We start from the raw sequence: 14,723 nt of genomic DNA, 5'->3' as shown, positions 1-14,723 counted from the left end.
GCCTCATACCATTAAGATGCCTCAAAGAGTTACTGCCTGTGCCTTGAAATAACGTGCATGGAGTTCCCACCCAGGCCCTGTGAGTGTCTGGCACTGTGACTCCCATATAAATTAGGTCCTGATTTATGTGTGCTAGAGGGCGCCAGCCGAAGGACCCCATGGGGAGGTGCGGTTCATTGAAATAAATCTGAGATTAAATTATCCTCGAGAAAATTACAATCCGGCTGCCTTTGGCAACAGGATAATGTATATATTTCATTAAATATTAAAGTTTCATTTTGTTTTCGTATATGTGTTTGCATTGGGCTGTGCCCCTGATCCTGGGAGCCATTATCCTACACGTCTTAGAGGAGATACAGAATATCAGAGCCGAAAGGGCCTCGTCTTACTGGACCGTTTCATAGATGCAGAAATGGAGGTCCGGATGCATCAAGTGATTTACTCTGGGTCACACGTATCGGATAAGGAGTGAGAGGACTAGGATCCAATTTTAGCACCCCTTATTTCCTATATTGTGATTTGGATTCCCACTGTGTTCTGCAGACCCAGCCTGCTGTTCCCGGCCACTCGTGTCTGCAGGAGAGTCAGGAGCAGGCAGAATTTCTGGTGCTTGAAGGAAAGTGCTGAGTGATTAATCGCTCTGTGGAGTTTCCGAACAATGCATGCCTCTTCCTACTGTGTTGGGGTCACAGCGGCCTTATGTGCATGGCCTCTTCGGGAGCTCTGCCGTTTGTGTGGGGCTTTTGGGAGTCCTATTTGTGCCTGGTGGAACTGTGAAGGGACGACAGGGCTCAGGGGAGGAGGTCCCCTCATGCCAGTGTTTCAGCCCTCACCCCAAGGAAGAGAAGAGACATCTTGCTTCCTCACCCCTGGGGTGGGGTTCCAGGAGGATGCTCAGAGCCCGACTCAGAGGGCACCGAAGGGGTTAGAGACAGTGCAGAGTTGGGAGAGGCCTAAGAGATTTTCCAGTCCTGTAGATTTGGGGTCCCAGTGTTCGGAGTAAGGTTCTCAGTGTGGGGAGGAAAGGGCCCTGATTCAGTGGTTTCATAGTCTCAGATAAATTTTATTTCTTAAAAACGTCTACTGCTAAATAAGTAAGCAAATAAATAAATGAATAAGCAAATAAACAAATAAATAATTCACTGGCATTAGACAAAGAATTTGAGTCAGAGTAGCTAGCTGGGTTAGAATCCCTAGTCTTGACAGAGTGACTTGGGAAAGTCACTGAACTGCTCTAAGCCTGAGCATATTTGTTGGTTCATTCACTCATTCCTCTGTTTATGAAAGGTTTGTTGAGGGCCTTCTATGTGCCAAGCACGGTGGTATGCACGTGAACCTGGATGCCCGCACATCCTACAGAGGCCCTCCTTTCTCAGGAGAGCAAGACCCTGGCACTCAGGATGGAGTTCCCAGAGGGCCCACCAGGGGGCGTTGTGGGCCAGAATTCCCAAAAACTGCCAGGGGCAGGGGATGCAACCTGGTGGTCAGGTCTCCAACGTGTTTGATTTGGCCAATGGTGTTCCTAAAAGATGTGATTTAGCTGCCTACTTGGATGATTTCTCATAAAACCCCAGACTCGACTCAAGTCTTTTCTTGGAAGGCCTGCTGCCGGCAGGAGCTGAGAAGTGGCTGCTGGTAGATGGGCCCTGTGCTTTTTTTTTCTTCCTTTTCTGATTCCCATCCTGCTTCACTCACATGCCATACCTGCCTGGTCCCTCTGGGTGTTTGAGATTGTGACCCTGGTAGGGCTTAAACCCAGTGTGCTGTAACAGTCCTGACTTCTCTATCCTGGAGGGAACCACGGTTATGCTAATGATGCTGGAAGATAGGCCTCAGGAGCAAGGTTCTGGGGGAGCCATGGAGCCTCAGGGCACACAGGGGTGGGAGGTGGGCTCAAGTACAAACCTCAGTGCAGCTCCCAGACCGTTACCCATTTGCAGACACTCTGAGAAGGGGACTGGAGAACGGGAGCAAAGGGTGCAAATATTAGGAAGCTGTTACCAGCTGTCACTTCCCTTGTTTGGTCTTGGACTTGAGCCAAAAGGAACAGCGAGGAAGGGCATCTGAAATCAAGAATTGATTAGGAGGCTGGCAGTGGGTCCTTGAAATAAGAATTTTGCAGGGGTGCTGGCAGGAAGGTGGGAGTGTGCAGGCTCCCGAGGAGGCCCTGCATGCTGTACCTGCCAAATCCCACTCAGCGATTTGAGATGGTTACAGCCTCCTCAGGCAGCAGTGGACGACGGGAACTAGTCCCCTCTTGTCATAGATGTTAAGATCTCATAGGACTGTAAGAGCTAAAAGAAGCTTCTCAGATCACTTTGGTGAGGGTCTGTAAACTGGCTACCCACAGGGCATATGTGGGTCACAGACATATTTTGTTTGAATTGACATGTGTTAGGAATAAGGACATTTTGCATAAATCTTGATTTATGGCTCTTCTTGGAATACTGGATGATCTGGCAACATGGGCCTATGTTCCTATAGGGTGGACTAGGGCTAAGGAGAGGCTGCTTCCTTTAGAGGAACCAAAACTTGAACCCATTTCACCGCATTCCACGTTTGCTGTCTGTCCATTACATCAGAGGTAGCGAACAGGTTTTAATTCACAGACTGACTCCTGACAGCCAGAGGTGCTGTTGGGTTGGATTCTCGGAGGCTTTGTTTGGGCTGGGTGGGAGAGAAGACTGACTTGACTAACAATGGCTGTGTCTGAAAGAGGAAAGATCACGGGATGCACATCGTGTATTTACCGTCTGCGTACAATGCCACGCGCTTGCTCCTGTAATCTAGGAAAGCAGATCCCTGGTGATCTGGAAGGAAAGTTTTCTCTACCTTTAAAATTGGGCCTGATCCTGGCATCGTATCCAGAGGTTCTCCCCATGAGCTTGTCCAGGAAATCCGAGGGCGACATAGGCTTGGGCGCCGAGCGGGCAGCTTCTGCCTCCTTAGACGCTGCAAGGCTGGGAAGGGAGAGAGGAAAGCAGAGGGTTAATGACGGCCTGTGCTCATGCTGTGATCAGATCCCAGTCTTCCCCAGCCCCAAGAACCACTAGGCTGTTCTTAGGCTGAGAAATAGGTAATACGGATCCTTAAAGAGGTAAGGCCGAGGATAAGCTAGTTACTCTGCCCAAATATCAGCCAGCATGGGATCCTGGCTGGCAGCCGAGTGTCGGATGACTGCCAAGAAGCTGCAGACTCTTTTTGTTTTTTCTTCTTCTTCTCCAGAAAGCCCCCCAGTACATAGTGTATATTGTAGTTGTAGGTCCTTCTGGCTCTGCTATGTGGGACACCATCTCAGCATGGCCTGATGAGCCGTGCCATGTTTGTGTCCAGGATCCAAACCGGCGAGACCCTGGGCCCCCGAAGCAGAGTGTGCAAACTTAACCACTCAGCCACGGGGCCGCCCTGCTGAAGACTCCTTTAAGGCTGCATCTTTGGGGTTTCCAGCAACCCCACTTGGCTGCTGGTCTCCCTGAGAGAGGAGACTGAAGAGTTAACCTCCTGCCGGGCCCAGCCCCGTGTTTTGGGTGCCTGCGCTCTTGCATGGCCACGGAGCAGCACAGCCAGAAGGAATCTTACAGACCGGATAGTCCAGCCTTTCCCCAAAGTTTCTCTTCAGAATCAGAGTCACTAATTAAAAAAAAGGTTGCCTGAGTCAAATGCATCTGGGACACAAACGCAATCAGGCATCTTTTCCTCAGGTCTTCGCAGAAGCTTTAAGAAGCCTAGATGCCTCTACCTATGGGACTGCTAGCTCGTGAAACATGCACTTTAGAAAATGCTCAATTGGGAAACCTGAGGCACAGCCAGGGGAAGGGACAGATGCAGGTCCCAGAGTAAATCAGGGGTAGCCTGTCTCAAGGGATCAAGGGTTAGGGGATTTGAGATCAAATTGCTGGGGATGCTTCCCGCTGTTTCCGTCACCGCCTCCCCACACCCCCACTCCACAATGTGGTTCGAGGTCCTCATCCACACCACAGCATGAACTACCGACGTCTGAGAACAGTGCCCTTCCCACCACACTCTCGAAGGCGTGCAGATTTCTGGAAGAGTCTAGATTGGAAGCCGGAGGGTTGAAGAACAATTATTTGGGTTGCTTTGGGCAACTGAACTTTCCTAGTCCCGAAATCATCCCCAGGAGATAGCTAGGAGCTAGTGCAACCCTGTCGTGTGGGGCTGAGGGGCTGGTAGGTTGGAGGAAGTGCGTGTAGAGAGAGAGGCGTGTGTTGCGTAAGACGGAAGATCCTGTCGCCTAGCCAAGTAGGACATCATGTTCCCCAAGGACTTGCAGTCAGTGTCTCCTGTTCTTCGCCTTGGCTCCTCTCTGATCTCATAGTTGTAAGTGTTGAGGTGATCGCCTCTAAAGGATGACTCTTAAATCTTTGTCTCTGCCCCGGCTTCCCTCTTAAGCCCGTCCTCACCTGCAAACACATGCAGGGCAAGTCCATCCGCGTGTCCTGCCTGTGCCTCCGTCCGCCTCCCATACTGAAGGCCACAGCTTCCTTCTCCAGCTTCTCTTCAGGGTCACAGTTTCCCCAGACGGCACCAACCTTTTCCCAGTCTCTAGGACTGGAGCCGTCCTGTCTCCTGTCCCCTCCCCTCTCTCATCGCCTCACTCAGCAGCTCCTGAGCCACGCTACCTTGTAATATAGTTACTTGAGTTTGCGTTTTAAGAGCAGGAATCATGGTGTCTTTATTTATTGTTTGTTCTTTTAATCTCCCGCTGTGTCTTCCATGGTGTCTCAAACATAATCGGTGCTCAGGAATTGCACGGTGAATGAATGAATGAATGAAGGAATGATATGCTGCTTATCAAATATCCTGGCCAGTAAGGTATTCATGAATATTCATATATGGGTTAACAATTTAAAAATGATTAGACTGTTATACCCAGGAATGAAAAATCCTGAAAGCGATCTGGTATTCCTCTGACGATTCAGAGGCGTTCCAGGATTATTGAGACGCTCATGCTTACGATCTGAAGGTCCCTCGTTCATTTACTGGAGAGCTAGTTTTGATTGACAGGATGAGGGACAAATGCATTTTACTGTCTTTACATGTATGACTATGATGTTTGTGAGTTTGCGTGATGTGGGTAGGTTTCTAAGTGTGATGTATACGCGTGTTATGTATACAAGTATGTGGATGTGTATGGATGTGTGTGGGGATTAGGGCATGCACGGGGCTGTTTGTGGATGGACAGTGGATTGTGTTACACAGATTCGTATGTGCAAAAATGTGAATACCAGTGTTCATGTGAAAGTGTGTTGTTAAGTGTGGCATAATGTATGGGCATTTTTGTGTGTATATGTGGGGTGTATGTACATGTGGGGCATAGGATATGAATGTGTAAAATGCCTTTGTAGATGCATGTATATGGTGTGTATAATGCACCTGTGTGTGTTTCTGAAATGTACGGTGAGATGTAATATAGAATAGTTCAAAAAGAGTGAAAGGAACAGATGAGTTCGAGTCAATCCTGTCTTAGTTATTTACTAGCTGTGTGACCTTGGGGAAGTTACTTAACCTCTCTGAACTTTAGTTGCCTCATATGTCAAATGAGTTTTCCACAAGGAGTAACTGAGATGGCACAGGTAAAAAACACCTAGGGCAGTTCTTGCAGCATAGCAGGCACTCAATATATTGTCTTGCTCTTGCCTTGCTGCGTGTGTGTGTGTATCTGAAGCAGTTCAGAGCCAGTCTGGGGGTTCGTTGGGTCTCACAGCTGCTTTCAGCTGCACCCTGGACCCCACATGGCTAGGAAGTCCTGCCAGATGCCTTCCATGGCCGCCTGCTAGTACCACAGTCCCAGCCATTTCTCCATTCAGCCCCAGACTCGTGGCTGCTCTGTGGCTCTGGCGTGAGCAGAGGGGACCACAAGGCACGCAACTGGTGATTTACGCCTTTTCTGCTGCTGTCATTCACTTCTAGAACCTCTCCAGGAGTGGCAGTGATGAAGCTTTCATGAGGTCCTGTTCTCTGTCCGGCCGTCCTCTCAGATAACGAGATTTGGGAACACAGGACTCCCTCTCAGCAGTTACCAGAGCCCAGGCCACCCCCTGGCCCTTAGGCCTCCTTCATAAGCCTGAATCCCGTTAGGCGGTACAGTGAGAGAATGAATTCGCCCCCAATTATCCCCTACTATTTGCTATTAGCAAAATGCGCCATTGAACACCCACATCCTCCCCAAAGCTGCAGTCCTCTGCGCATCCCAGCTCCTAGGTCTGCAGCGAGGCATTTGCAGTCTGGTTACTAGGCCATTGACTCACTGAAAACCCGGCACAATGAACTGAACTGGAGGGAACAGAGACTCTGAGAAGTTAAAGAACTGGGCTCAGGTCACACAGCACTTTGATGAGAGAAGGGATTGGAACTCAAATTTTCCAGTGTTGCCTCATCTGAATGCTACAACGTGTGGGAAAGCCATCTGTAGATGGTGAAGAGTGTAGGTCGTGACAGCTGCTACTCCTGCTATTTGTTTTTGAAGCTTGTTATATTCTGTTACATCCAAGGAAATCAAAACGTGTGTCTGACTTCCAGCCATCCTGACACCTACACTCTGAATTTCCCACACTTCAAAACAGGGAAGAAATAGTTGTGAATTGCCAAAGGACCCTCTGTTTTGTCAAATGAGTCACGGCAGAATTCTCTGAAATGTCGAGATTCTTTAGTCGGGATTCTCCCATATGTCACGTTCCAGTGGTTTCTTGGGTATCACTTTCACATTTTTTTCTGTTTCTGTACCACCTCTATGATTAGTCACTTAAAAATTTTTCCTTAAATTGCCTCACTTCTTTTAAACTTACCCTGTTTTGAGAGAACTTTATATTTGACTACCTACAAATGAAAAACCAGTATTACTTGACATAGTAGAAATAATCATAATAATGAATACAATGAAAATAAACAAAAGTTTAAAATTCTAGTTACATCCTGTCGATTGCCAACATTCTGAGCCTGAGGCCCGCCCAAAGTTCCAGAGGAAGATGGGGAAAGGTGTTCGAGACACATAACACTGAACTGAGGCTTTCTTCTCGAGATAATGAGAAGAACTGGAAGAGAATTGGTTCACTAATAATTAACCTTATCATTGTGTGTGAACATCTAAAATCATCTCCCATCTTTTACCGCCCCGTCCAAAATCTCCCTAATTCTTTTTCAAATACAAAGCCTCCATTTTAATGCCCAAACAGCCATGCCCCTCCACTTGATAACCATGGTACATTTCTGTCTGTAATTAGCACATTTGCACAGAATTAGTCCACGGGCCCCCTGCAGTACCTTTGTGCTCTGTGCTCCTGTGCAGTGCATATATGCATCCCCGGGCCCTGGACGCACATTCGGAACCACAACCTCTGGGGAACTTACACATTTGCTTCAAGACAGTGAGCTACTGCACAGAGAACCGGGATGGAATCTGGGAAACGAAACATTTGATTGTCAGGATTTGCTGACCCTATAAAAGCATTTGGAAATGATGCAAATTGTTTCAGGGATTACTGCGATGTAATGTAGTGAATCAGACGTGGTTTAGACGGATTTGATTAATAGTAATTTTTAGAAAGATAGTGAGGTCCTCTGGGACCAAGTGTTCTGTCCCTCGCTGGGAAGGCTTATGGTGAAGGCTGCGCTGACTGGACAGAGCATTAAACCGTCTCCCACCCTTTAGTCAGGGGCTTTATCACACTAGGAGACTTTGGTACTTAAAAGACCTCAGTTTAGATTCCTAATGGCAGAGACTATGGAAAGGACCACTGTGGGCCTGGAGACAGGGTGACATAGTGAAGTGGGGGCTGTGTGACCTTTGTGAGTCACTTCTCTTTTTGGTTTTCAATTTCCCAAATGATAAAATGAGGGGATTAGAACAATCTCTAAGAGTCCTTCTGGCCCTAAACCATCATTTAATAGTCTACAACATTCCCTCTTTATTTTTCTTTTTCACACATCTGGTCTTGGGGTCCAAGTTCATCTGGACTCCTTTAGGGGAATGCGAGCGTGTTTGTGTCTTGGTTCTTCCCCATCTGGTCTCAAGATTTCTCTCCAATGGAAGAACTCATTTTTCGGGGATTTGTTGGGAGAAAGGCCAGATCAATGCTCAGATTCTCATTCTCCAGTTGCAACAGCAATTGGAAATAGAGAATCAATATGGAGCTGTCAGTCTGAATTTCAGATGAGCTGGGGTTGGGAACCATACCTGGGAGAAAAAGTTTCAGTTAAACCCTGCATGGCACCACCTCCCTGAGAACTACTCTAGGTTAGCAGAGGGGGGCCCCCCAACAGATCCCATCTCCTCAGTTTGCCATGGGCAGAGAAGTCAGGAGGTCAGGGGTGGAAAAGGGGCTGAAGGACAAGGAAGGGTGGAGGACGGACTAAGAGGCTGAGGAGAACCAGGGGGTGGATGCGTGGGGCTGCAGGAGGAGGTTGGAGGTGTGGGTTGAGGAGGGAAGAGAGGTGGGAGGGAAGAGAAGAGGCCAGTGTGGAAGTGGAGGTGTTTGAGGTATGGCCAGTGCTGTCAGGGAGGAGTTCCGGGAGCAGAGGATGGACTTCCAATGGCACTTGGTTGGAGGAGGGGTTTTTCCAAAAGTTTTGCAGAGAAAGTGGCTTTACAGTCAAACGGGAAGGTTGTGTATGGAGCTGACCTGGAAGAAATAGTGGAGGAAGAGTGTTCTGGGTAGAAGGAACAGCACATGTAAAGTCTAGAGGTAAGAGAGGACTTGGAGAAGTGAAAGAAGTTTACTGTGTGTTTGAGGGAGGGAAGGAGGGAGAGAAAGAAAGAATGAGAGAGAGAGAGTGAGAGAGAACAAATATAAGAAGTGAGGATGGAACACTGAGTCTGCAGGGTTGGGAGTCGCAAGGATTGGCCCCCTGGCCTATGCCCTTATGGTGCATCTGAAAGTTAAGGGAAGATTTTCTCTCCCCAATCTCTTTACAGTGCAAATGATCCATCCTGATTTTCCAGCTGTTTCTAGTTATACCGAATTATGACCTGGTCAAGCTTGGCAAATGGGCCCCCAAAGATTCCCCCAAGTGGTCGGTGACCAACTTGGTTTCCAGGCAACTCGTCCTCTGACTTGGGCCAGAATATCTATCCCCTTTGCCTTGGCAGGGAGGTAATCCATTGAGCTGGTATTTATTCTGTGCAGAAAGTACCTGGTCAACCAGTCAGAGATTGTTTGAAGGTCCATGGGCACTTACTTACTGTACAATTTTGAAGGTCACTGTGGAGCATAGGAAAAAACATTGGGATGCGAGCTGGGAAGCATGGGTTTCCAGTCTTGGCTCTCTCTAACTTTCTGTGTGGTCTTGGGCTAATTCTTTCTCTTAGATGGCCCTCAGTTTCTTTATCTGTGAAATGCCAGTTTTGGATTAGATCAGGCACAGTAAACAGTTTTCCCTTGAGTGCCACTCCATTCAAGTGCTGGTGGCTGCTCAGAGAAGGGTTCTGGGCCTGACCCGCAGGGCAGGGTAGCAGGAGGCACCATCAGCCTCTGCCAAGGGATGAGATTGTGGAGCGGTGGCTTGTCTCACTGCTATGGGACCTCCTCTAAAATCCTCTGGTCCTTCTGAATTATTAAGCACCTACTATATGCATAAGGCACTCCGGGGGAGATGCAGGTAAACAGATTGCTGCCGACAGAAAAAGCCCTGCATGTGGGCAGAGTTTGTGTCTGTCTCGTTCAGTGCCTGGCATGTGGCAGTGATCAATTATCATTTGTGGATGAACGGCCTTTGCCCTCTCATTGTTTATATTCAGCAAGTAGAATAGATTAGGTACCTAAACAATTATAATATGTTGCCATCCAGCTTAGGCCGTATAACTGGACTGCTATGGTGCTTCAGGGGAGGAAGGCAGTATTTGGGGGGAGGTGGGGACAGGAATCAGAGAATTTTTCTGAGTTTTATTAATTTTAGCCTCTGTGCACTTTTAGAAAGACCCAATATTTGCCATTGTCCATGTTGTGTACTTGGGGGAGAAAGCTTTCTTCTGCCTGTGGGCTGGCCTTGGGAAAGGAATGGAGAGGTGGTGGGGAGGCGTGGTGTCCTAGGCTCCTGGGAAGAGGTGGGGCTGAATGAGGCTGGCACTCTCCAGCCTTATGGACTGAACCAGTTTCCTGTCCCCGGCTCTGACACCCGCGGACTTGGGGGTTGTTGTGCAGCACTGGCCCTGCCTGTTATCCTCAGCTTTGCCTGGGTTGCATCCTCAGGTCAACATCTGGCTTCCCCTGGCCAGCTGTGCAATTCTGATTTTATTTGATTTCAGTAAGGGGCTTAGGCTGGTCTGGGAGTGACTGACATTTTATTGCTCTCACTTCATGATCTGCTAAGCACCCCTGGGAGCAGAATGTTGCAGTTGGCATGTCCTGAGCCCAGTTCTCCCCAGGGTCTTGTAGAACAAGACAACTTTCCTCCTTCCTGTCCTGCTTCCCACTGCTTTCTCTGCTTCCTGTAAGCACAGGTATCTGAACATTATTCTCTTCTGCAGCAAGATAAACTCCTGGATTCTTGGAGTTGAAAGGAACCTCGAGATTCCATCTGGTTCTTCCCGTGCCCCTGGGAAAGCCTGATTCTCAAGGGATCTCTCCTACTCCTTATCATTGCTTCCAGTCTGTTCCTTGGGAGAGCCTTCCATCCACTAACTCTCCTGCTTTATTTTATGTAACCCCACATGGCAGAGCCAGCAGTAGGGCGAGGCAAATGAGGCACCTAGCAAAATTTCAGGAGACACTCACTCCCAGGGTTGTGTAAGTGCCAACACTGCACTTGCAGGGCCCTGAGTGAACACCTCCTGAAATTTTGTGCCCTGGGTGCCTCACTGGCCTCACCCTGGTCCTGGCCCTCCTGCAGCATCCTAGGTCCTCAAACCCAGTCTATCTGGGGTAGAATTTCCTGTGTATGATAAAACGTATTCACCTGGAGAGGGAGCCGCTGCTTCTCACAGCCTCTCATTTTATTTCCAAATAGCTTTGTTTTTATTTTTCTTGTTTGGTGGCAAGAAACAGCATTACATATTTTACCTCATTTTATCTTCCCAACAGCCTGAGAGGTAGAGATGTCTGTCCCCATTTTACAAACAAGAAAATTAGGCCGTAAGGTGCGTGTGACTTGATCTCACTCTGGCATACCACTCTGTCCTTAAATTGGGTTGATGTTTTCTTTCTTCTCACCTCTCTTCTCCTTACTCGTGGGTACGTCTCATGGTTGGAATCATGGCAGCCCTTGGTGTTTTCTGGTTCAAGCTCAACATTCAACTCTGTAACCTTCCTTTCCCTAGGAATTGAGGCAAGGCCTTATGTAGGCAAGATCCTGAGAGAACGATTTTTGCAAGCTTCTTTCCAGGCTCTTAATAAATACAATTTTCATCAAGGACAGAGCCTGGAACATGGTCAGGGCTCAATAAATATTTTTTAAATGAGTGATATATACCTGGCATTCCAGAGGAAGCTGAATTTAGCTGTGCAGGTACTTGGCATCAGTGATGTGATTTGACTGGAGGAAAACACCTCCCCTCTGCCCCCCCATTCTAGCCCTAATGCCTAGTCAGTCCCTGGAGAAAATACCTGATGAACTCTGGGAAAAGCCAAGACAGGAAAAGGGGAGAAGATGCTGAAGATGCTGTCTTTTTTCTTTCAGGAGCATGCACAACTCTCCCATGGAAGGACTTGAATCAGTGGCCTAGGGCAAGCATATGTTGTGCATAAATCCCATATTTCTCCCCTCTTAGGTCACTAATTATAATTCTACAGCAGCCATCTGACTTTGCCCTGACTGTCCCTATGTGTCAGTTGGGGAAATTTTCCTGTGCCTCTGACCTGCAGCGTCATTCTGCAATCTGGTTCCACGGTGAAAGGACTCTTCACTTGAGCCCATGGGCATCAAGGAGCCCCTCAGGTGAGTTACAGTGTGAGGAATCCAGGGGGATTCTTCAGAGGCTGGTGTGCTGAAGAACAGGCCTATGGGGTTTGCTGTGCCTGAGTCGTCGCTCTGAGTGGGCCCTGCGTCATCAGCATGCGTCCCACGAGCTGGAGAGGAGAGCATGTGGCTCTCATTGCCTTCAGCGCGGCTTTCTTTATAATCAGGTCCATCGCCCTGGAAAAGCACCTCTTTGCAGAGAACGCGGCTCAGGGCCTCTGGACAAAAAGTTTTGGGGAAAAAGATTACATTGATTAACAGGGACTGGTCATTTGAGGTTGCAAAGACCTGGGAGTATAAATATTGAGGAGAAATAATAGTAGGGTAAACACAGATAAAGACGTGATATTAGTTAATAACAGTTATAGCTACCACTCAGTGAGGGCTTACTATGTCCCGGGTACTTTACGTATGTTGCTGTATTTGGTCTTCTCAACAAGCCTATGGACAGCATCATCACCTCCATTTTACAGATGAGGACGCCAACACTTGCGTTTTCAGAAATTTAGCCAAGGTCGTACAGCTTGGAAGTGGCAGAGCCCACCTGTCAGCTGGTGTTTGAAGCCCATACTATTAACCACTACACTCTCCTGGCTCTTCCAAGTGACAGTGATTTGCAAAGTCCCTCTGAGGAGCTGCTCTGGTTCATGATATAAATGTTTGCCTGACTATTTGGAACAAGAAGTGAGAATTCACGGAGCTCTGGGAATTGGAAAGTTTGGGCTGGAAACAATGTGACCGTTACTCTCACACAGATAACACTTCTAGTTAACATGGCACTTCCAAATCGGTCACTGCATTTGATCCTCATACCATCCCCATGACAGCATCTCCATGTACAGGTGATGACATTGAGGCTCACCTGAAAGGTTAAGAGACCTGCTCAGGATCTCGGATGGCAGCACCTTCATGTGCCCAGGATCTCCAGATCTGGTCTGGGGCATCCTGACCATTTGGTCATTCCCAAAAGACAGGAAGGGGATGGGTGAAACAGTCTTGACTATTTATTAAATCGTCTCTCAGAATTTCTCTGGAGTACACTTCCCTTTCATTTTATTTTTCTCCATCTCAGTTCCCTCATCTTTAAAATACGACCTGCCTTTACCAACGGCAGGCATGTCTGAATGGCAGAAGGTCATGGTGCTTTTCCAGATGCTGTGGACAGAGACTCTTCCTTCTCAGGTCAGTCAACCTTTTCCATTCACCAGGCACTTTGAGGTAATCATCATCTCATTTGAGATTGCATTAATTTATTACTTCATTTATTTACTTAGTTATCCAAAATAATTATGGAGTGCCTACTATAAGTCAGAGGTTGTACTAGGCGACTGAGCAGCACATAAATAATCTAATAATAACAGCTAGCCCTTATCGATTGGTTATAAAGTGCCACACATCACACTAAGTGCTTTATCTGTAAGATTTAACCCATTTTACTGATGAGGAAACTGAGGTTCATAGAGGTTAAATAACTTATCCAGGTCTGCCTGACCCACAGACTTCTCTCTTAACTATATGAGTAATGAATATGCCATAGCCCTTGCTTTCCAAGGGCTCCCAAACGAAACGAGGGAAACCTATGTGAAGACAAATAAGCACTTGAATGTCTGGTCCTATTAGAAAAAACATACCACTTTTCCCTCCCAAGTCTGTACTAGTTCAAACCTTTTGTGAAAAATAAGCCAAGTTGCAATGAACCCCTAGGAAATGCATCAGCAAGACGGGGCTATTTATCCCAGAGAAAACAGAGATTTTCATCAGAGTGGAGCCTGGATGTGTGTGGTCTTCGAGCATCCGAGAGACTGTGACTCAAAGGAGGATGTTGAGAGAATAAACAATCCTCACTGTGCACTGAGGAAGAAATGATTTTAAACTGTGGAAAGAGCAACTTGGATTAAAATCAGAAGCTGCCTTGAATAAACGGAGTGACTGGTCTTCAGAAAGAGAACACTTCACTGTGAGTTGAGAGGGTTTAGTTGAAGTGGGTATTTGTATGTAAATACAGAGTTTTATGGAAGCTCCAGGGCTCTAATAATGCTCTAAATAGACCTTGTTGATTCCCTTGAATCCTCTAAAACACAGAGCTGCAGCTTTGCTCAGTGGGGTGGAACTTCTTTGTCTCGCTCAGCAGGTTCCAACGTCTTGGGGAAGAAGTGGGTAGAAGAGTCATAGAATTATGGCTCCTGGTCATCTTGTTCATTAAAAAAACCCAAACATTTATTGAGCAGTGCTATAAATTAATGACTGTATATTACAACTCTGCAATGTCGGTAGGGATTATCATTTCCTTTTATAGTTGAGGAAATTGACTCATAGATTAACTAACAATAATGGCAATGGCTACCAATAATCAAACACTTTCTTGGTGCCATGCACAGAACTTTCCCATAGGTGCATTCTAATCTGCCCGACAACTCTATGCAACGGGTAGTATTTTCTTCTCTATTTTTCAGATGAGGAAACTGAGGCTTGGCGGAGTTAAGTGACTTAATCAAGGTGATTTGGTGGCAGAGTTGATACATGTATCTAATCGAGCTGGAATTTTGGCATGAGTTTTGGAGGAGCTGTCCAAGTGTGCTAAAACAGCTCACTCAACTCAAATCTGCATTGTTCCTGCTCCTTTGTGGCTTAGTGTTAGCTTCTATAGGGAATATTTACTGAGGAGAATTTGGGAGAAGAGGTGTCAGCGAAGCCTGTGGGACTTAGTGAGATGAAAGGAAAAGAGATGGACGATGAGAAAAAACAAGGTTCTGTGGCCAGTGCAACCTCCTGGTTTTAGAATGAAGGAGGGTCACTGTTGAGTCTTTCTTTTC

General features: G+C 47.2%; 1 protein-coding gene across 2 annotated transcripts in view; it reads right to left on the bottom strand.

Annotated features, from left to right (window-relative positions):
* Positions 1-14,723, bottom strand: part of GLRA1 (glycine receptor alpha 1) — a 78,957-nt gene that overhangs the window by 43,739 nt on the left and 20,495 nt on the right. For both annotated transcript variants that reach the window (XM_008523889.2, XM_008523890.2), the window contains exon 2: positions 2,833-2,960. In XM_008523889.2, coding sequence (XP_008522111.1) covers positions 2,833-2,960 — 128 coding nt within the window. The remainder of the gene's footprint in view (positions 1-2,832; positions 2,961-14,723) is intronic.

The sequence above is a fragment of the Equus przewalskii genome, chromosome 13, assembly GCF_037783145.1.
Source record: "Equus przewalskii isolate Varuska chromosome 13, EquPr2, whole genome shotgun sequence".
Classification (NCBI taxonomy): domain Eukaryota; kingdom Metazoa; phylum Chordata; class Mammalia; order Perissodactyla; family Equidae; genus Equus; species Equus przewalskii.
This window is presented reverse-complemented; position numbering and strand designations above follow the sequence as displayed.